General features: G+C 38.7%; 1 protein-coding gene across 5 annotated transcripts in view; it reads left to right on the forward strand.

Moving 5' to 3' along the window:
• The window catches only part of LOC105499882 (killer cell lectin like receptor G1), a 62,358-nt gene that overhangs the window by 33,814 nt on the left and 9,462 nt on the right, over positions 1–19,082 (forward strand). For 3 of the 5 annotated variants that reach the window (XM_071072227.1, XM_024787097.2, XM_011772724.3), the window contains exons 2-4: positions 2,504–2,608; positions 5,765–5,934; positions 18,979–19,079. In XM_071072227.1, the coding sequence (XP_070928328.1) occupies positions 2,572–2,608; positions 5,765–5,934; positions 18,979–19,079 (308 nt within the window). In that variant the 5' untranslated portion in view covers positions 2,504–2,571. Of the gene's footprint in view, positions 1–3; positions 193–2,503; positions 2,609–5,764; positions 5,935–18,978; positions 19,080–19,082 lie in introns of those variants that run through there. The other 2 variants (XM_024787098.2, XM_071072226.1) reach the window with 2 other exon arrangements.

Below are 19,082 nucleotides of genomic sequence, written 5' to 3' on the forward strand. Positions count from 1 at the left end.
TTAACCAAGGTAGCATGGAAGACGATGCATAGTGACAGTAGGCTACGGATGAATGGGGTGTAGAATAAGTTCAAAGCAGAGGATGCAGAAGAATCGAGGATAATTTGAGGAAATACTTTTGGTTCAGTTTAAAGTCCAGAGTTGGAATATGAAAAATTGGTTTATGGTACAGGATCTGATCTTAGGCCTCAGGTAAACCCTTTTCTAACCATTCACTTCTTTGATAGCATCTTAGAAACCCAACCTAGGGCATTGCCGTTATTCCTTCTTGCTCCTCTCTAAAGCGGGAACTTTGTTGGGAGAACTTTATCTCTTTAGCTATATTCGGAGTAACCTTGGACCAGCTGTTTAAAAGTATGGCTGTTTTTCTGACTATGGAATGAGGAGGACACCAATAGTTTTGCTGGTGGATAATACTAAGAGCTTTGTCAGGAAAGAAACTGATTTACACATCTAGATTTTTTTTTTTTTTTTTTTTTTTTGAACTTCAGTGTTGCACTAGAATGGTGACAGGGAAGAAACAGGGAAGAAAAAGTATCAAGAACACTACAGAGAATAGTCTCTGTGACTGAGGATTTGAAGGCAAAAGAGCCATTTGTACATAGAGCCCCGAGAGAACATTATCTGAGACAGATAGGTAATAGTGCAAATGCCAAAATTAATCCTTGATTTTGTATCTTAGGCAGTAAACTCCCACGAAGTATATTCTTTAGGGTAGTTCCCTAAGCTTTCTCTCTCTTTACTACATAGTTTTACTATTATAATTTTTAATGTCTTTTGAGAGTGTTGCCTTAATTTGCTAAATCATTCTAGTATACTTGGGATATTTAGACTTATTTCTATTACTATAAATTATACAGCATTGGACATCTTTATTTGTGTAATCTTTTCCTAGTTTTGAATTATATCTGTGTTAATTTCTAAGGAATAGAAATATTAAGTTACAAGTAATGTATATCTCAAAGTATATGTTCAAGGTCACACACACAACTGGGTGATAAATTGGAACCTACTTGGAACTATTTAGAGACTTTCAATATACACTTAAAGTAAATTTAAAAAATTTATTTTACTTCTTGAATTGGCTTGTGGTTACACAAATACAATTATGCTTTGATACCTTTTTTAAATTTAGCATAACACAAGAATGAACGTTTGTGTATTTCATTAAATGTTCTCCTGTGATGCAAATGTCTTTTTAAAAGTTTTACTAGAAATCTAATGCCTTTGGATTCATCAGTCCAAATACTTATTATGCAGAATTCTCTCTTTATGAAGGCATCTCTCATTATACATTTTTTTCTTTAAGAAGTTTGGAATACTCCATAGATACACACATAGATAGAATAATTTATCTAAAATGTAAACAGAAAATTGAAGCCCAAACAGGCAAGTTTAATTTCCTAATTCAAGGTTATTAAACAAAGGAATCAAAATTAGAACTTAAATATCATCTTACTTCACAGAGTTTTGCTCGTTACACGTAATTTCTACACTATCGGACTATGAGATACCTTCGATTTTAAAATAAAGATTTGCTGAAAATACTTCCATTTTTCAAATTTGAAATTTAGATTTAGGTTGTATGCAACATAGCTAACGTGAAGTAGTGTCCTATGCTTAAACATGGCATCAACCTAAACTTACTGCTCTTTTAATAATGACAGTTTACAAAGCACTTTTGAAATGTAGATTATTTTTATCTAAATTTTATGTATTTAAATTTTGAATGGATAATATGTTTACACAGTTCAAAATTCAAAAGGTACAAAAGAAAATAAGGTAAAAAGTCTTTTTCCTATCTTGTCTCCAGTGACTGTTTTTTTCCATTCCAGAGGCAAACAATGTTATCAGATTCTTGGATGTGCTTGCAGAGATATTTGTATACCCTGTTCTGCAGAACGTTTCTTTGTCTTGACTATATATCTTACAAAATATTCCATATCAGTTAAAAAAAAAAAAGCCAGTCTTTATTAGAAGCTGTGTATTCACTTAATGGATATATCAAAAATGTATTTGACAGGCCTTTTACTGATAGAATGTAGATTGTATTCAGTCTTCTCCTCCTACAAATATTGCTGCCACGAATAAATATGACATTTTGCACGTGTGAGTATCTGTAGGAAAAATTTCTTAAGGAGAAATTTCTAGGTCAAAGGGTAAATGCCTTTGCCATTTTGGTAGATATTGCCGAATTGTCCTCCAAAGAGGCACCAATTTGTATTCTCACCACCTGAGTATGAGACAGTATAAGTCACAATTTCAAAGGAAAAAAGCATTCTTTATCTTGATGAATACAGTAAGTTATTTGATACAGGTGTTAGTGGTTACCTTTGACTTTAGAGCAAGTTCCTGATACATCTAGAAAAGGAAACTTTATGGCCTGGATCTCAGTTTCCATTAGGCCAAATTGCTTTAAGATGCAGTATCCTTCCCTGACTTTCTCTTTTCTTTCAACCTATCTTCTGACTCAGGATTGTGCTTTGATTCTCTGTTGTTGCAGCTTCCTCTTCCAGGCCTTCTTGTTCTTGCCTTGTGGCAATAGCTTTGGGGCTTTTGACTGCAGTTCTTATGAGTGTGCTGCTATACCAGTGGATCCTGTGCCAGGGTAAGTGCAAACTTAAACCAAAATTAATCTTTCATTTTATATTATAAAAGCAATATAACATAGCAGGAGCTTTGAAAAATCAAAAAATAATTCAAACAAAATACATCGACATCTTTATACAACTATTTCCTGGGTATAGCCTCCTCATCTTTGACCATGTGCATTTGTGTCAGTGTGTATTTTCTTTTTGTTTTTTGAGACAGGGTCTCCCTCTGTCACCCAGGCTGTGGGTGATAGATTTGTGTGCTGCTATACCAGTGGACCCTGTGCCACTGTACAATCACAGCTCACTGCAGCCTTGACCTCCTTAGGCTCAAGTGATCCACCTCAGCCTCTCGAATAGCTGGGACCACAGGCACATACCACCATGCCTGGCTAATTTTTGTATTATTATTATTATTATTATTATTATTATTATTATTATTATTTTTGTAGAGGCATTTCACCATGTTGCCCAGAATGATCTTGAACTCCTGGGCTCAAGGCATTCGCCCTTCTTGGCCTCCCAAAGTGCTGGGATTACAGGTGTGAGCTACCGCACCTGACCATATTTTTTTAATAGAACTGCAATCAAGTCCTTTTAAAATTTCTCCCACCTTTCTTTCTTCTAATGCAAGGCTGAGAATAGTTCTTATCATAGTATGCTCATAATTTTGTATATTGCTTTTTTTTTTTTTTTTTTTTTTTTTTTTTTGAGACGGAGTCTCACTCTGTCGCCGGGCTGGAGTACAGTGGCCGGATCTCAGCTCACTGCAAGCTCCGCCTCCCGGGTTTACGTCATTCTCCTGCCTCAGCCTCCCGAGTAGCTGGGACTACAGGCGCCCGCCACCTCACCCGGCTAGTTTTTTGTATTTTTTTAGTAGAGATGGGGTTTCACTGTGTTAGCCAGGATGGTCTCGATCTCCTGGCCTCGTGATCCGCCCATCTCGGCCTCCCAAAGTGCTGGGATTACAGGCTTGAGCCACCGCGCCCGGCCTGTATATTGCTTTTTAATTTTATGTTGCCAGAAACATTTTTGTACTGCCATGTGTATTGTGATACTTGAATTATAATATTAATGATGTTTAACTTTTCACATATAGATATATCATAATGTAAGTAAACATATTCTGATTTTTTTGTTTGTTTGTTTGCCAGTCCAGTGCTTTCACATTTTCTGAAACTAATTTTTCTAAGTTTAGTTCTTCTAAGTCCTTAAATCTAGTGATCTAGAGGGCTCTCAGTTTATTGTGTTACAGTCTAGAGTCCCAGCTTAGGTTTATGTTTTTAGGGGATGATAGTGACAGATTATACAGAAGTGATTTATTAGGATTCTTTTTTTTTAATTAAAAAAAATTTTTTTTGAGACAGAGGCTTACAATGTCACCTGGGCTGGAGTGCAATGGCGTGATCTCGGCTCACTGCAACCTCTGCCTCCCAGGTTCAAGCGATTTTCATGCTTCAGCCTCCCATGTAGCTGGGATTACAGGCACCCGCCACCATGCCTGGCTAATTTTTTGTATTTTTATTGGAGACGGAGTTTCACTATGTTGGCCAGGCTGGTCTCGAACTCCTGACTTCGTGATCTGCCCTCCTCAGCCTCCCAAAGTGCTGGGATTACAGGTGTGAGCCACTGTGCTCTGCCGATTTATTAGGATTTTAAGAGTTTAGCTCCAGGGTTTCTACCTCAGATCCAAGTCTGACTTTTGACAAAAAAGAACTCCTAGGGAAGTTGGGAATTTCTAATCCAGGCTGACTAATGTCACAGTCGTATGGAAAAAGCACAAATCTATAAGGTGCCAATTTAACAGCTTGATCTCCAAAACTTACATTGGTTGTATGCCGGGTCTTCCTAGAGAACAATTATCTAATATTTATATGAAAAGTACTACTTTCCCCACTTTGTAACTCCCAGATCTAGAGTAGATATATACTCTATTCTGCAATTATATATCTACACATGTGCTCATGGAATATAATGGCTTATACTTGCTCACTGTAGAATTATGCTTACGGTGAGTTTATGCAAATATGTTTAAGTATTGAAACTGAAGTAGAAAATCAGTAGAATTTTGGAATCTTGGTTGGAATTACCTTGAAAGCATATTCAGTTCCCTTTCATTTTTGATTGTTTGTTTTTGAGACAATGTCTTGCTCTGTTGCCCAGGCTGGAGTGCAGTGGTGTGATCTTGGCTCACTGCAACCTCTGCCTCCTGGGTTCAACTGATTCTCATGTCTCAGCTCCTAAGTAGCTGGAATTACAGGCGGGTGCCACCATGCCCGGCTGATTTTTTTGTATTTTTTAGTAGAGATGAGGTTTCACCATGTTGGCCAGGCTGGTCTTGAACTCCTGGACTCATGTGAGCCACCTGCCTCGGCCTCCCAAAATGCTGGTATTACAGGAGTGAGCCACCATGCCTGGCCAGTTCTCTTTCATCTTAACAAAACTATGAGCCAACCATTTTAAAGGAATGCGGATCTTCCGTATTTAAAAGATCTTGGTTAGAACATTCTATCACTTTTCACTTTAGCACCTGTTATGCTTCTCTGCCAGAAAACCCTTTTAAAAAAATATCAACGTAAGTTCTTTTTGCTGAAGTATAAGTGTTTTTTTCCAGTTTTCAATGGTGAGAGTTACATTTGTGATAATAAAAAAGCAAAACCTTTCATTCTAGTTAAGTTTGCTTTTCCTAGTTTCTTTTTTTTTTTTTTTTTTTTGCATTTTTGGTTGGGCATTCTGAATGATTCTGCCTGATTTAAGTAATATACATTATGCAATTATGCAATGTATGCACTGAGCAAAGACAGTACACAGACGCATATCATACAAGCACACAGTTATCTGGTGTGTGTATATTACATGTGCACAGAGATCTCTAGCACAAGTAAAGTACTTGCTCCAGAGTTTTCAGGCAGATTGTTCTACATTTTCTTTTTTGCTCCTTCAGTTATAGTCCTATTCTTGTGTAGTGAAATACATACTTAGTAGATGATGGGGGTGGACATTATGAGGTATTCAAATTGAGACCATGCATTGTTACACATTTCTCTAACCCTTAATCTGAAAAGTGGTGATGCAGGGAAGACCTGGGACTGCCATATTCCATTTTATCTCCCATTTCATTTCCAAGACTGAGTGGTCCATGAAGATGTGAACCAGGTCCTCTTCTTTCCTAGGCTCCAAGTACTCTACTTGTGCCAGCTGTCCTAGCTGCCCAGACCACTGGATGAAATATGGTAACCATTGTTATTATTTCTCAGTGGAGAAAAAGGACTGGATTTCTAGTCTGGAATTCTGCCTAGCCAGAGACTCACACCTCCTTATGATAACGGACAAACAGGAAATGGTAAATGCAAACATTTAGAAAATGTAGGGGTTTTGTTTTTGTTTCTTTTGTTTTTCTTAGCTGCTGTTTAAATGGATCATGTATCCTCTTTTGAGGAACAGAAGGAATCTGTGATTTGGGGGGATACTGTATTCTTCCGCTTCCCTCTTCTTCTCTTTCCTCTTCCTCTACTTCCGCCTTCTTCCCTCTCCTTCCCCACTCTTTACTCTTATGCTGTCTGCTCCAACAAACCTCAGTTACAGCAACCCAGATGCTTGCATAGCATGTAAGTGTGTATGTGGGGCAAGGAGGCAGAAGGATGGTGAGTGTTTTGGAGAGGAATTAGACTTGAAATACAGCTCTAGTTAAAAGAAGTCTTAGGTCTGGAAACATACAGGTCCAACAACAAGGTAGCAGATTGTTGGGTTTTGTTTGTTTGTTTGTTTGTTTCTGAGACAGAGTCTCCCTCTGTCATCCAGGCTGGAGCACAGTGGCATGATCTCGGCTCACGGCAACCTCCGCCTCCCAGGTTCAAGTGATTCTCCTGCCTCAGCCTCCCAAGTAGCTGGAACTACGGGCGCCTGCCACCATGCTGGCTAATTTTTTGTATTTTTGTAGAGACGGGATTTCACCATGTTAGCCAGGATGGTCTCGCTCTCTTGACCTCGTGATCTGCCCGCCTCAGCCTCCCAAAGTGCTGGGATTACAGGCGTGAGTCACCGTGCCAGGCCTGGCAGCAGATTCTTATATAGTGGAACTTGGGAGGGAGGGAAAGATAGAGATCACGGGGACAGAGTGATTGTGATAAGGGCTTAAATGCCTTCTTTTAAAAAGTTTTCCCTTTATTCACTGGAATCCAGTAAGTTCCAGACTGCAGTGTCAAGAAAGTTGGGATATAAGCACCTGTGTTTGTGTGTGTGTGTGTGTGTGTGTGTGTGTGTGTGTGTGGTGGCCTCCACTTCCTTCAGGCCCCTCAGATCCTTCCTATCCACCCAGCAATCTCTTGGAAAAGAACTTGCTATTGGTTCTAGACCATCTCAAGGCAACACAAGGAATTGACATCCTGAGGTTGCCTAGTATAAAAATCAAATTCTAATTTGTCTACATAAATAACATCTATAAGGAAAACAAGAAATCTTAGTTTCATCTTTAGCACTAATTTAATACTGATTTTTGTGTTTTGCTATTGTTTTCTGTTTTCTTTTTTGGGGTAGAATCTAGTCACAGAGAACAGTTTATTGAGAATTAAACTATATTAACTTACCTTGGAAAAAATCCAGAGGTTACTCTAAAGCAGCTGGGGATAACATATAGTTCCTAAATTTTGTAACTACCTATACAGCTACCTATATAAAGCATACAGATTCTTGTTTTCTGTCAAAGAAACACTTACTCCTTTGGAATTCCACATAGAATCTAAACTCTAAATCATTCCACATATGTGACTAACATTTTTTTTTTAAGTCTTCTCTAAGTGAGGTGGCAGAATGCATTGAGTCATACTCATTAAACATGCCATCTTAGTTTTATGGCCTCCAGCAAAATAGCCTTGCTTTCTGGACCTTGTAGCAACCCCTATTCTTATTCTGATATAGTGACTCTGAGGATTCGAGCTGACTGAAGTAAATAGCAGAAGTGAGCCATGAATTTGAAACATTGAGGGCAAAACTCATAAACAGGAGTCATGAGTCATAGCACAAGACACTGCCACAGAAAATTGTGGTGTAGCAGCTACTATACATTTCACAGTGTGATCATGAGAGGTGAGGAGGGAAAGGATGAAGGCACAGAACATCTGGGAAAATGGCAATATTGCTGTTTCTCTGAGGTATCCAGAGGAAGGGCAGGATCATTAGAGGGATTTTGTCCCTCCTTTGTTTCCTTACATGCCGCCATTCCTGAGACTATTGTTGAGTAAAACCAGCAGAGTTACACTCACTGCATTTCCAAATTGAGTTTATTTTCTCTTAAGGCTCCGTGGGGCCAGGCCAGTGCTGGAGAGGGTGGAATGTCCCTGCTAGATGTCATAAGTTTGACCTTTGACACTCCCCTGGAATCTTACTTGATTCTCTGCTTTGTTTTTCTTGCTCTGACTTTTGTCAGATTCTGTAGAACCGAATTGACTTTTACCTGACCTGCTGCGTCTCTTGTTCTAGTGTTACTATTCTTTTGTTCTCAGGGCAAGATTTACATACTATTTTGAGGTATGTACAGTGTTTCTAGTATCATACTGGGGTCTGAGCCACTACCAAAAGAGCAAAAAGTAAAAATAAAAAAGAGAGCTCTATGGATCTGTTAAAACTGAAGTTTTTCAAACTGCCGTTCCATTGGTGGAAAGTGCTAGAGGATTTCGTTGCTGTATGCAGAATCTACAGGCCTATGGAAAATATCCCTCTCATGCTGTTAAATGGTCATCTTTCATTGAGATACTTAAGTAGAGTTCACCTCCTATCTTAGATCACTTACGGCAAAGTGTACAATAACAGAGGCTACCGTAGATTGAGCACCTGCTTTTTGCCAGGTGTTTTATGTATAGTATTCTTTTGTTTTTTTTTCCTTTTTGAGAAGGAGTTTTGCTCTTGTTGCCCGGGCTGAAGTACAGTGGCACAATCTCGGCCCAATGCAACCTCTGTCTCCAGGGTTGAAGCGATTCTCCTCTTTAGCCTCCCGAGTAGATGGGGTTACAGGCGCCTGCCACCACGCCCGGCCTTTATGTATAGTATTCTTAATCCTCACAGCAATTCTGAAAAATAGAGTTCCACATCCCCATTTTGTTGGTGAATGAGTAAAATTCAGAGGAATTGGCTGGGCATGGTGGCTCCTACCTGTAATCCCAGCACTTTTGAGAGACTGAGGTGGGTGGATCACTTGAGGTCAGGAGTTCAAGAGCAGCCTGGCTACAATGGTGAAACCCCGTCTCTGCTACAAATACAAAAATTAGCTGGGCATGCTGTTGCGCACCTGTAATCCCAGCTTCTTGGGAGGCTGAGGCACCCGAATCGTTTGAACCCACGAGGTGGAGGCTGCAGTGAGCTGAGACCGCACCATTGCACTCCAGCTTAGGCAGCAAAGTGAGACAGTTTCCAAAAAAAAAAAAAAAAATCAGAGAATTAATGAGTATAAGTCTAAGGCTACAAATCTGGCAGAGCCAAATTTTAAATTCTACTCTAGTGGGCACGGTGGCTCACACCTGTAATCCTAGCACTTTGCAAGGCCATGGCAGGTGGATTGCCTGAACCCAGAATTCAAGACCAGCCTGGGCAACATGGCAAGACCCTGCCTCTACAAAAAAATACAGAAATTAGCTAGGTGTGGTGGCATGCACCTGTGGTCCCAGCTACTCGGGAGGCTGAGGTGGGAGAATTGCCTGAGCCCAGGAGGTCAAGGCTGCAGTTAGCCATGATCACAGCACTGCACTCCAGCCGGGGCAATGGAGTGAGAGTTTGTCTCAAAAAAAAAAAAAAAAAAAAAAAAATCTACATCAACTCACCTTCAAAGTCACTTATAGAAATACTGTATTTGACAACTTCCAGAATCCATTTTGCACATGTTCAACAAGATAACTTTTTCTACTAATTGTCTTCTGGTTTCTTTTCTATACATATTTAAAATTTTTTTTGAATTTGACATACAGAATGTACATTGTATGACCGTGGAGATTTAAATTTATTTATTGTGATGAAGTCTCACTATGTTGCCCAGTGTGGTCTTGAACTCCTGGGCTCAAGTGGTCCTCCCGCCTTGGTCTCCCAAAATGCTGGGATTATAGGCTTAAATATATTTAAAATAGTGAGATGCTTACTTATAGTTTCTTTTTTTTCTCTCTGGGACCTTAAGATTATTCTTGATAGAGAAAATAAAAACAAAATGGAAATTAAATTGCTCTATTATTTTCTCATTTTTGTGTTAACATTATAGCATCAGCCCTTACTCCTTCTTGCCCTTTGAGTATATCTTTAGATGTTTGGATATATTCAAATTCTTGATTTTTCTTGCCATTTTCCCCCCACCAAGCTCAGTTCGTCCTGGATGTTGTTAGCCGTGATTCCTTATAGTTATTGGTATGTTATTTTAAAGTATGTATTCATTAGTGAGTTCCCAGTGAAACTGCTTTGATTTCTTTAAATCTATTCTGATGTTCCTTGCCCTATAATATCTCTCTTCCTCATCATCATCATTTGGAATTATATGATCCAACTTTACTGTTGTAACAACCTCTCATTCAACTTTACCTATCTTCCTAAACTTGGGATTCCCTGAACTTCTGGCATGGGCTTCTCACATATTTAGGATTTACATCTAATAATACCCAAGGTTTCCTTCTTTGGGTACAGCAATACAAACGCTACGGTAACGTGGTCACTTTTCTGTATATTTTCAATCGGGTAATGAAAACAGCTTGGTTTCTCTCAGACAGTCATGAGTATGCTTCTACTATATTTCTTACTAGCTGTGTGAACTTCAGCAACTTCCTTAACCTTTTTGACTCTCAGTTTCCTCGTGTACAAAGTGAAGATAAAACTTTCTAGACTGGCCGGGCGCCGTGGCTCACGCCTGTAATCCCAGCACTTTGGGAGGCCGAGGCGGGTGGATCATTTGAGGTTCGAGGTTCAAGACCTGGCCAACATGGTGAACCCATCTATACTAAAAATACAAAAAGTTAGCCGGGCGTGGTGGTGCACGCCTGTAATCCCAGCTACTCAGGAGGCTGAGGCAGGAGAATCACTTGAGCCCTGGAGGCAGAGGTCGCAGTGAGCCGAGATCAGGCCACTACACTCCAGCCTGGGAGACAGAGTGATACTCTGTCTCAAAAACACAAAAATCTCAAACAACAATATAAAGTCCAGAGCCAAAAATAACTTTTACTTTGCTCTTCTGTGTCCCAAGACACAATTTCAGTAAAAGATACATCACAGAGTAAATTATGACTTGTTGAATTGAGTATTTTGTTTATGAGGAAATCTGAGATGATATGTCAGAAGATTCAAAGAAATGGCTGGCAACAGGGTAGATGGTAGGGGAACTGTTTTACTCTGGAGGTCTTCACAGTCTGGTAATGTGTGTCTTTTGTCACGCTTCTTTATAATCAGATTAAGCAGCTAGTGTGAACTGCATAACAAGGGATGGGCATGATAGGCTAGGATATTTCCACTATTTTTTAACCTGAAAAATTGTGGGAAAATATGCATAACATAAAATTTACTATTTTAACCATTTTCAAGTGTACAGTTCGGTGGCATTAAGTACGTTCCTATTGTTGTACAACCTTCACTACCATCATCTCCAGAACCTTTTCATCATCCCCAGCTGAAGGTCTGTACCTCTTAAACAATAACTCCCCTCCCTCTAGCTCCTGGTGATCACTGTTCTACTTATCGTCTCTATGAATTTGCCGATTCTGTCCTTCAGTGTCTAGCTTATTCACTTAGAATAATGTTTTCAAGGTTCTTCCATGTTGTAACATGGATCAAAGTGATGGCTGAATAACATTCTGTTTTATGGATGTACTACGTTTTATTTGTCCATTTATCCATTTATCCTGTTGGGAATAAGGCTGCTGTGAACTTGGATATCCATCTGTTGACGGACATTGTTTCCACAAGCTTTTAAAAAGAAGAGCAAATGATGGTTTATAGAGCAGGGCTTACTGACTTTTAGCATTGTGTACTTACGCAAAATTATAGGGAAAATTCTTATTGATATTAAGCTGTAGTAATTTGTAACCTGTCAAATTTTCCTTTGAAATTTCTTAATGTTATTTGCATGTTTTTAGATGATGGTAATTAATGTGTTCATATTATAGGATATCTGAAAAGTCTGGAAACAGGCTAAACTTATTTTTAAACAGTAAGTTGCATTTTCAAGTAATACGCTCTATATTTTTACTCAATCTTGAGATGCGTTTTCAAGTGAAACATCTCTAAATTTAAAGCAATAGATATAATTATTTTTAGACCTTATGAGTACTCTGTATTGTAATTTTTTTCAAATTAGTAATTACATCCTTTGCTTTAAATACTTCACCTGGAAAAGTGTCTGAAGAAAAACACAATAATGATATTATTTGAAAATATGAGGCTGTAGGGTTCCCCAGTTCCTGGCTTTCTTTCTTTGCATTGGCTGAAAATCGCAGAAGGCCTTGACTGGCCTATGACCCACCCAGCTACAGGTTTTTCCCCTGCAGGCTCCAACCCAAACCCCAGCCTTGAATATTTCCAGTCACTGATAAAGGTATCTAGGTTGCAGCTCGAAACACTGAAATAAAGTAGCCTCAGCCCTAAGTCAGATTCCTTAAACCCTCATAAAAGCTCCATCTCTGACCCCCTTGCTGTGGACATACGTAGGTCAAACGTTCCTTTTCTCTGACTGTCCATCGTGAGGATTGCTGCAGCCCTCTGTAAGTTCCCGTAATAGATGCTTTTGCACGGATCACCTTGACGTTGAGTGCTTTATTCTATGGTATCCCAGCCAGCCCCATCTCGTGATGGTTTGAGGCTCTCCCTTGTGGGAATTCCCCTGTCGCTGCTTTCAGGATGATTTTAGCCCCGGGTTTGGTGGGACAAAACAGAGCTATACTGTCTAAAAATACCTTTATGCTATGTTTTTAGGCGTTTTGGAACACGTTATTTTATATTTTGCTTTTATCAAATAGTATTATTTCATTCTTGGTTTTTACTAAGCATTAAATTATTCCAGGTAATAAAAAATTGCAACCAGATTTTATTTTAGTTTTAAACAGTATTTTTACACATTCTGCATCATTTCACTATTGCTTAAATCTCTTCATAGTCTTAGATAAAATTCTACTAATTTTCAATTGTCATGAGCTATGAGCATGTTTATAGAAATCATTTTGCTTGCGGTCATTTATTTACATTATATTCCCTAGAATTAAGTTGGCTAATCAAAAGATATGATTTTATAGTTTCAATGTATTGTTAGTTTTTCTTAATATGAGTTGAAATAACTTACATACATTCTGTAAACCATGTTAATTTGGAAGTTTAAGGAATATGCTTTGTGCCTTAATGATATTTTAATTTCAGTTAAAAATATTACATACAGAAGTGTGTGTGGAAGTTATAAATGTTGAACTAAAAAAGCAAGAAAGGAAAAGACAAGAAAAAGTGCACCTGATTTTGTTTGTTTGGATTTTATCTTCACTTTGCTTTTAGGGTTTGCATTTTTTCTAAAATATAAGCAAACATTACAAATGCTAAGTGACATAACACCTAAGTGTTCTAGCTCACACCTTCTCTGGGTGACAAGAGTTCTCAGTCACCACCTTTACCTATACTTTTGTTGTTGTTGTTTGAGACTCTCACCCAGGCTGGAGTGCAATGGCACAATCTCATCTTACTGCAACCTCCACCTCCCAGGCTTAAATGATCCTCTTATCTCATATCTCAACCTCCCAAGTAGCTGGGACTACAGACATGTGCTACCTTGCCTGGCTAATTTTCATATTTTTTGTATTAACAAAATACAAAAATTTGGGGTTTTTGCCATGATGCTTAGGCTGATCTTGAACTCCTGGGCTCAAGGGATTTTCCTGCCTTGACTTCCTGAAGTGCTGGAATTACAGGTGTCAGCCACTGCAGCAGACTAATTTATACTTTCATGCTGTTTCTACAGTTATACTTTCTACAATTTCTACTTTCATGCTGCTTCTATATTCTCTCTCTCTCACTCTAATGCACACACACACGCAGACACACACACACAGACACACACACACACACACACACATCCATGAGTACATAGAATAGGTTTTAGCACTATGGTTTTGAAGGCCTCTTCCAAGTGGAAGATTTTCGAGTGAAGGTGCCATAATAAACATTTTCAATATCTAGCCTCACCAATGAGAAGTTGTAAAAGGACTGATTGATCAAGTGACTTAGAATTATATGGGTCTTGAGGGTAGTAAATGAGCACAGGATTGGGGTTTGTATGTGGGCATTACCCAATCCTAGCTCTTCAGACTCTAATTGAAGTTTCTGAGCAAATCTTTATCAATTTCTGTGCTTCATTAGCTGCCATTCCTCCTCTTGAAATGAAAGAAAAGGAAATGGACTATTTTTCTCATAATTCCAACGGAGAAATTGGGAATTACTCTTTTATTCCTTTTGTTAATTTTAATCAATTTATTTTTTCAAATATTTAGTTTATAATTTTTGATTCACATATACTCAAATTTTATATACTTTGAATGCAGTAACATTTATTTTTGAGTCTTTTAGATCGTGGCTATCACTACCACACCAATTTTGTGAAAATATTAAAAAGAAAAATCCATTCTTTTTTTCCTAATTTAAATAATTCTTTAAACAAGTTGGTTAAGAAATGTAAAAATTTTAAGCTATGTTGAAAATTACAGTGTCATTTCATCTGTCGTATACTTCATTCACTCTCCTGTCTACCTCCTTACCCCCAGCATGCACAGTTAAGAGTTTTACAGAGAGAAAGTAAAAAATATAGAGTTTCTGTTCAGAGGGTTTTAACTTCCTGCAGCATAATACCTGATTGTGTGTTCTTTATTTCTATAAATACTTATTAAACATAATTCTTTTAAAAAGAGATGGGATCTCACTCTGTTACCCAGGCTGGAGAGCAATGGCATGATCATAGCTTACTTCAGCCTCAAACTTCTGAGGCTCAAGTGATCCTCCTCCCTGCCTCTGCCTCCCAAGTAGCTGAAGCTACAAGCACATGCCACCATGACCAGTTGGCTAAATTTTTAAATTTTTGGAAAGATAGAGTGTTACGATGTTGTCCAGACTGGTTCTGAACTCCTGGCCTCAAGTAATCCTCTCACCTTGGCCTCCCAAATTGCTGGTATTGTAGGCATGAGCCACTATGCCTGGTCTGCATTTATTGAGTATAATTTTATGTATTTTTCTAACTGCTAGGGATATGGTAGTCAAGAGTTGTTGCTGTTATGATGTTTACATTTTATTTTATGTATTTATTTTTGAGGAAAATGATATTTTAAATTTAATTTTGTTATTAACATTTTTAAAATTGACACATAATTACATATATAGGGTATTTATCTGAAGGAAATAAAATCAGTATGTTGAAGAGATATGTTCACTCTCATGTATATTGTAGCAATATTGACAATAGCCAAGATATGAAATCCACCTAAATGTTCAACAACAAATAAATGGATAAAGAAAACTAACAGAAGAACAGAAAACCAAACACTGCATGTTCTCACTCATAAGTAGGAGTCGAACAATGAGAACACATGGACGCAGAGAGGGGAACATCACACACCGGGTCTGTTTGGGGGTCGGGGGCTAGGGGAGGGATAGCATTAGGAGAAATATCTAATGTAGGTGACGGGCTGATGGGAGCAGTAATCCACCACGGCACGTGTATACCTATGTAACAAACCTGCACATTCTGCACATGTACCTCAGAACTTAAAGTATAATAATAAAAAATGAAATAAAGAAAATGTGGTATGTATACACACTAGAATACTAATCAGCCATAGAAAATAATGAAATCCTGTCATTCATAGCAAAATGGATGGAACTAGAGGACACCATGTTAAGTGACATAAACCAGGAACTGAAAGTTAAACACTGCATGTTCTTGCTTATGTGAAAACTTAAAAAAAAGTTGACCTCAGAACAGAGGATAGAAGAAGCTGGGAAGGGCTGGGGAAGGGGAGGTTAGGGAGAGTTATGTTAAAGTATACAAATTACACCTAGACAGGCAAAATAAGTTCTAATGTTCTATTGCAGTGGTCTCCAACATTATTAGCATGAGGGACCTGTTTCGTGGAAGACAATGTTTCCATGGACCTTTGGCGGGGGTGGTTTCAGGATGAAACTGTTCCACCTCAGATCATCAGGCATTAGATTCTCATAAGGAGCAGGCAGCCTAGATCCCTCACATGTGCAGTTCACGATAGGGTTTGTACTCCTATGAGAATCCAGTGCTGCCGCTGATCCGCTTATCTGACAGGAGGCAGAGCACAGGCGGTAATGCTGGCTCGCCCAGCCACTCACCTCCTGCTCTGCAGCCCGGTTCCTAACAGGCCACAGATTGGTACTGTCCATGGCCTGGGGGTTGGGGACCCTTGCTCTACAGCACTGCAGGGTAACTAGAGTTAACAACCATGTATTGTATATTTTCAAATAGCTAGAAGAGAGGATTTTGAATGTTCCCAACACAAAGAAATGGTAAATGTTTGAAGCGATAGGCTAATTACCCTGCTCTGATCATTACACATTGCATACATGTTACACGTGCTTTCATTGTCTTCGGAAGAGACAGACAAAACTAAACAAATGAATATGGTGATATGTGCTTTAAAGAAAATGAAACAGTATGATGTCATAGTAAATGTGAATACTATTTTAGATTGGTTAGTTAAGGAAGGCCTCTTTCGGGAGGGAACATTTGAGGTGATATCTAGACCTGATTGACAGCCATGTAGAAATCTCAGGAAAGATAGTCCAGGCAGAGGGAAAAGCTATGCAAAGACCCTGAAGCAAGAATGACCTTGGCATGTGAAAGGAACAGAAAGAAGGCTCATGTGGCTGGCACCTAGGAAGTAAGTAAATGGTTAGCAGGGGCTAGATTATGTAGGACTGTGTGTACATTGTAAGGATTTTAGATTTTATTCTGTGTGAAAAGCGAGACCACTGGAGGACATTAATCAGGGGCACAGAGTGATGAAAAGTTTAGCACTGGGAGAGAAAACTTGGATGATTATTTGATAAGGATCCAATTCTTGGATGAATTCTTTCACCCACATGACCTCATCTTCTCATCTCTAAAGGTGAGGATAATAATAGTTGCCTACCTTCCAAGATTGTCAAGAATTTCATAACTGGAAAGAATCCTAGAAAATATCTAAGCTAAACGCTCATAAAGAAGTTGAAGCTCAGCCAGAGTAAACCACCTGCTCATCTTCAGATAGAAGGAGGGAGCTAGGAGCCTCCAGAATTTTGTTTCTGTTTTGTTTTCCTAAATGCCACACTGTGTATGTAGTATTTCAAATGATGTTGGGAATGAACGCAGAGGGATTTTGCAAACCTTAGAGTGCAATACAAATGTAAGAGATAATTGTTTTCAGGATACTGGGTTCTGAGAGAACAAAGTCATCATAAGGCATAGATTATTTGGGAAGAAAAGCATTGATAAACAAGTCATACTCATTTTTCAAATGCTTCGTCTAGGAACCACCACAGTCATGTCCTAAATGGAAACAGGACCGAAACCCAGTGAAGAGAAAATAGAGGTTATTCTGACCATGAGAAATAGCACAAAAGATTCCTTTTCTCTCCTGTAGTGTCTTTACTAGAAGTGCAAAGAGGCTTTTTGCCTCTCTTAACTTTATTTTATTTTGTTTTGTTTTGAGATAGAGTCTCACTCCGTCACCGAGGCTGAAATGCAGTGGTGCCATCTCGGCTTACTGCAATCTCTGCCTCCTAGGTTGAAGCGATTCTCATGTTTCAGTCTCCCAAGTAGCTGGGATTACAGGCACCCATCACCATGCCTAATTTTTTTTTACTTTTTTATTTTAGTAGAGACGGGAATTTTGTACCACGTTCACCAGGCTGGTCTCAAACTTCTGACCTCAAGTGATCCACTCACCTCGGCCTCCCTAAGTGCTGGGATCACAGGCGTGAGCCACTGTGCCTGGCCTTCTCTTAACTTTAGAAGAGCAACTCTATTTGTGCTCATGCAGGGTCCAAGTAGGCAAAGAGAGACAGTTAAGAGCAGAGGCCATAAATTCTTACTCTTCAGCAACCATCTTTCAGGAGTGGAATAAAAACAACATCAAAATGGGACATCTGGTGGTATAATAATCACCATAGGCAGTTGAAATTGTGTTGCTTTCTTAGTAGTTTCTAGATAAAAAAGAATATTTTATTCCAAAGGTGTTTGACCAATTAAGCTGTCATTAGAAAATATTGCAACTGTAATTGTTAATTACACCAATACTAAATCCTACAACAAAATTAGCTTGGATTATCTTTTTAACCTTTTATTTTAATCTATTTTAATCTTTAATATTTTATTTTATTTCATTTATAGAGGCAATTCTCTTAGGATATAAACTTCTTCATTTGAATGTCAGACTTTGCAGATCGAAGGATCTTTTATCTCTGTTCTGTTGGGTAACATGGCACACATAAGTGGTGTAGCCGATATACCTTTACCTTAAACTTATTCCCTTAAGAACTGTTTTCTTCTTGCCATATACAAGATTGACAAGGACATGGAAAATGAGACTTTGGGAAAAAACCAAGAATATTGCTATAGGTTTAATCATAATTTACATATTTAAGGATGGGAAAGATGACCACTTCTGCAGCAAATGTGGAGCTTCTTTCTTTTGAAATAATCTGAATACCTATCAGGCACTCCCTTTAATTAAGGAGAAAATTGCAGTGGAAGGTAGAGATGTAATATTTTCTTATTTGCTACATTATAAGAATCCAGATATGGATAGAAAGGTCAATTCTAGGATGCTGCTCCTCTCTACAGTTAACAAATCTTTAGAATTAGATGTTAAATGAGAAATTAGTTATTTAGAGTGAATAGTTGTCTTATCTTGGGCTGCTCAAACAAAATACCATAGACTGGATGGCTTAAACAACAGATGTTTCTCTCTGTCAGTTCTGATGGCTGGAAAATCCAACATCAAGGTTCTCTGGCTCCTGGTGAGGACCTACTTCTGGCTTGCACATGGTTGCCTTTTTGTTGTATCCTCACTTGGCAGAGAGAGTGCTTTGGTCTCTTCCTCCTCTTGTAAGGACACTAATTGCATCATGGAGGCCCCACCCTCATGGCCTTATCTATACCTAATTACTTGTTAAAGGCTCCACCAGCAGGTATCATCACATTAGGGGTTGGGGGTCAACATACTGATTTTAGGAAGCATTCAGTCCTTAAGAGTGGTGGTGATGGAGGGTGTAAAGAATGCTAGTTTGTCTTTTAGTTAATTACTTAACTTAGTATTAGGAATCCAACGTGGAAAGGAATAGTTGTTTGACTGTGACACTAGGTCTCGTTTTTGGTTTTCAACCTTTCTCTTAGAGCCTGCTCCAAGATTTCCTCAGTGAGGCCTTTCACTGGGTTGGTCTGAGGAACAATTCTGGCTGGAGGTGGGAAGATGGATCACCTCTAAACTTCTCAAGGTA

This window comes from Macaca nemestrina, chromosome 10 (genome assembly GCF_043159975.1).
Source record: "Macaca nemestrina isolate mMacNem1 chromosome 10, mMacNem.hap1, whole genome shotgun sequence".
Lineage (NCBI taxonomy): Eukaryota > Metazoa > Chordata > Mammalia > Primates > Cercopithecidae > Macaca > Macaca nemestrina.